This window comes from Mus pahari, chromosome 12 (genome assembly GCF_900095145.1).
Source record: "Mus pahari chromosome 12, PAHARI_EIJ_v1.1, whole genome shotgun sequence".
Lineage (NCBI taxonomy): Eukaryota > Metazoa > Chordata > Mammalia > Rodentia > Muridae > Mus > Mus pahari.
The window spans coordinates 29,018,039-29,021,622 of NC_034601.1; the positions used below are offsets into that span (position 1 = coordinate 29,018,039).

General features: G+C 48.5%; 1 protein-coding gene across 15 annotated transcripts in view; it reads right to left on the bottom strand.

Moving 5' to 3' along the window:
* The window catches only part of Kalrn (kalirin RhoGEF kinase), a 603,889-nt gene that overhangs the window by 17,514 nt on the left and 582,791 nt on the right, over positions 1-3,584 (bottom strand). For all 15 annotated transcript variants that reach the window (XM_029544638.1, XM_029544643.1, XM_029544642.1 and 12 more), the window contains 2 exons: positions 2,449-2,580; positions 621-785 (listed from right to left, as the gene is read on the bottom strand). In XM_029544638.1, coding sequence (XP_029400498.1) covers positions 621-785; positions 2,449-2,580 — 297 coding nt within the window. The remainder of the gene's footprint in view (positions 1-620; positions 786-2,448; positions 2,581-3,584) is intronic.

Below are 3,584 nucleotides of genomic sequence, written 5' to 3' on the forward strand. Positions count from 1 at the left end.
TTGGACTTCCATTCACAGCTACTACTGAACCATTGTTGGGATTTGGACTGCAGACTGTAAGTCATCAATAAATTCCTTTACTATATAGAGACTATCTGTAAGTTCTGTGACTCTAGAGAACCCTGACTAATACACTAGTTTATGTAGATTCATGCTGAAAATCAAATTCTGGAAGGATGGGGCAAGTATCAAGGTTTCATCTGGTTGTGGCCTCCTTTTCCCTCCGTGTTTTAAGTTGGTGAGCCCCACATTCCCTGATATGGTAGGAAGCACATGTCTGCCAGAGGCACTCAGGGGAAAACAGGCTTTGAACTCCACAAGAGGTCTCAGAGGAGGGCCAGAGCCAGAAAGCACACTGTAACAAAGGTCTCCTGCTTGTCCTTTGAGGTTCCCCTGAGGAACCCCAAAAGGCACATGGTCAGCAAAGGTGGTAGATCTAATGTTGGTTCCGAGATACCACCTGGAGACACTCCATCTAGTCTCTCTAAGGTGGTCTGATGGAAGCTGCTACATGGCCCCAAGATACCTCCCCATGGGGGTCAGAGACACCAGTGATTTTGTTACAGTGGCCCACCGCTTTGCTTCGATTGGCTAGCTGTCCTTGGTCTGCTGGGACTCACCGTACTCTGGAAGGCGCACAAACTCCGAGGGCTCACTGGGAAGGCTGATTCCCCAGGGGTTGCTGGCACTGACCCTGAACTGATAAGGGCACCCAGGACTAAGGTCTTCAATGACCAGGTAAGTGTCCAAGGTCGAAGCTACGGATTGCTGCCAGACCTGGGAACCTAGAGAGACAGAGTCAGAAACGTTGTTTCAAAGGCCTAGAAAATGGAGACAGTCAGAGACATTGTTTCAAAGGCCTTCAGCAAACAAAGATTGGAAGTGGACAGTGTGGTCACTGTCGGGCTCTGAAAGTCTGCAGGCCAACTGTGGGGGATTTTGGCCCAGTTTTCCTAAGGTTAAATGACAGCAGGTGCAAGAAGTTGACCTATGGGATTCTTCTCAAATGTACAAGGTGAAAAGTTACCACTGATCTATTATACATGGGAATCCGTGGCAGTGTGACTAGGTCGGAAGACAATACAAGTCAGGAACAAAATGAGAGGAAACATGCCTCTGGAAATTGAAACAAAAATTAACACATATGGGGCATTTACATGTGGAAACACTCTAGGGCACCGCCCAATTCTCCCCTTTAACTCCAGCTACAGTTCACAGAAATCCAGCGATGACGATGACGGCAGCACTAATCTTACTTGACAGATGAAGCAGTGGGTGGCTCCGGAACACTAAGCAGTGTGCCTAGGAGATGAGCTATGAGCTTAACACAAAAATAGTGAACCGGGTTTCCTGGCTCAGCAGTTACACCGGGGCTGGCCCTGCAAGCCCTGGTGCAGACAGCTTTAGGAACAGGCTGAAATAAATAGTTTTTATAACTTCATACTTCCCGCTTAAGGAAAAAGAATTAAAATGACAATAGTAATAGAAAGAAAAGTAAAGCAAATGGTCTTGGGGGCAAGCAGGTGCTTTAAGTTCAATTGGGTCATTGAGATGTGATTCGGAGCTGTCATGACAACTACCTGGAAGCACCTTTAAAAACATCATCATCAGCCCGACGTGGTGGTGCACGCCTTTAATCCCAGCACTAGGGAGGCAGAGGCAGGTGGATTTCTGAGTTCAAGGCCAGCCTGGTCTACAAAGTGAGTTCCAGGACAGCCAGGGCTATACAGAGAAACCCTGTCTCGAAAAACAAACAAACAAAACCAAAAACATCATCATCGTCATCATCATCATTACTACTACTACTACTGTTGTTGTTGTTGTTAAGACAGAGTCTTACTAAGTTGCTAGCTCTAGCTCACCTATGAGGCTGGCTTTGAACTCAAGGAGATCCTCCAGCCAATGCCTCCCCAGTGTAGAATTAAAAGTGTGCACCATCACACCTGGCTTAAACTTTCCTTCTTTCCCTACAATGAAAGGTATATGTGTGTACACTTGCTGTAGATTATATCTGGAGGGGGAAGGGTGGAGCTCTGATCATCCTACCGTGGTTTCTGGTCTGGGAGAAAAGCTAAATTAGCCAACTACAGAGCTGCGTCTAGTGGGAGCTTGCCCTATATTAACAACCTCATGTTTCTTTGCTCTTTATGCTTTTGCTTCCCCACCTGTAACACAGGCTCAATTACCCATCTGTGTGATTAAGCTGGCTAAACAGGACAAAGCAATGAAGACACACTGCCACCTACTGGCTGGGTCAGGACGGCACCAGCCAAGTTTCCATTTGGGAACCTTGGGCAGATACAGCCTGGCTCCAGGCTTCTGTGCTAAAACTCCCAGGGTGCCCTAGCCAGGCTGATTCCAGTGAATGGGAGAATACTTGAAGTCTAAGGTTTGCGACTCTGAAGACCTCCTGAGAGGAAACAGATCCAGAAGAGCTGAGCAACGCACCTTCCTCGCGGTACTCCACTGTGTACCCCGAAATAGTGCAGTTCCCGGTGCTGGCTGGGGGCAGCCAGCGGAGGATGACAGAGGTGCAGCTCCTCTCCTGTGCGATTGGGCGGTTGGGGGCTGCGGGAACACCTGTGGAGAAAGACAGCAGGCGGGTGTGGCTTCTCAGCTGGGAGTTGCATGCCCTGGTAGCCTGGTGTACCGGAAACATACCAACCATGTCCTAAATCTGGCCCATAACCCTCCAAGAAACACACCTTTCTCTAGGCCCAAGGGAGGCCTAGGAAATGGGACATGCTGTCTGACAACCTCCCTCAATTAAACACCACACGTAGGAAAAGCTGGACAGGATCCATGCTGGAGGTTAGGGTAGGAGAGCTTAGCAGGTTGGGTGTCTTCCCATTGTTTGGGGTTCTGCTTTAGATCCCTTCTTCGCTGAGTCTCAGGGTGTCCTTGTCATGCTCACTTAAAATGACCAAGGTAATGTCTTTGAGGACATAATAGGAAAGGTAGAGTAGGGGCAGCCGAGGGCAGTGGGGAGGGAGGAATTTGGAGTTATTGTTTAACAGGAACAGATAATAAAAGTTATATGGATGGATGGTGGTGGCCATAAACTGATGCGTGTGTCCTCAATGCCATTAAACGCCACACTTAAAAATGGCTAAGATGTAAAAGGCAGTGGTTGCGCATGCCTTTAATCCTAGCACTTGGGAGGCAGAGGCTGGTGGATTTCTGAGTTCAAGGTCAGCCTGGTCTACAGAGTGAGTTCCAGGACAGCTAGGGCTACACAGAGAAACCCTGCCTTGAAAAAACAAACAAACAAACAAACAAACCCCAAAACAAAAAGGTTAAGATGCTAAGTTTTAATTAAGTTTTAATGTTGTGTTTTGTTACAGTTAAGAAATGCTGCCGGTAGTGGTGGCGCACGCCGGTAGGATTTGCTGAAGGAGGCAGAGGCAGGAGGATCACGAGTTTGAGGCCAGCCTGGGCTACACATTTAGCCGGGTGTGGTGGCGCACGCCTTTAATCCCAGCACTCGGGGGGCAGAGGCAGGCGGATTTCTGAGTTCGAGGCCAGCCTGGTCTACAGAGTGAGTTCCAGGACAGCCAGGACTATACAGAGAAACCCTGTCTCGA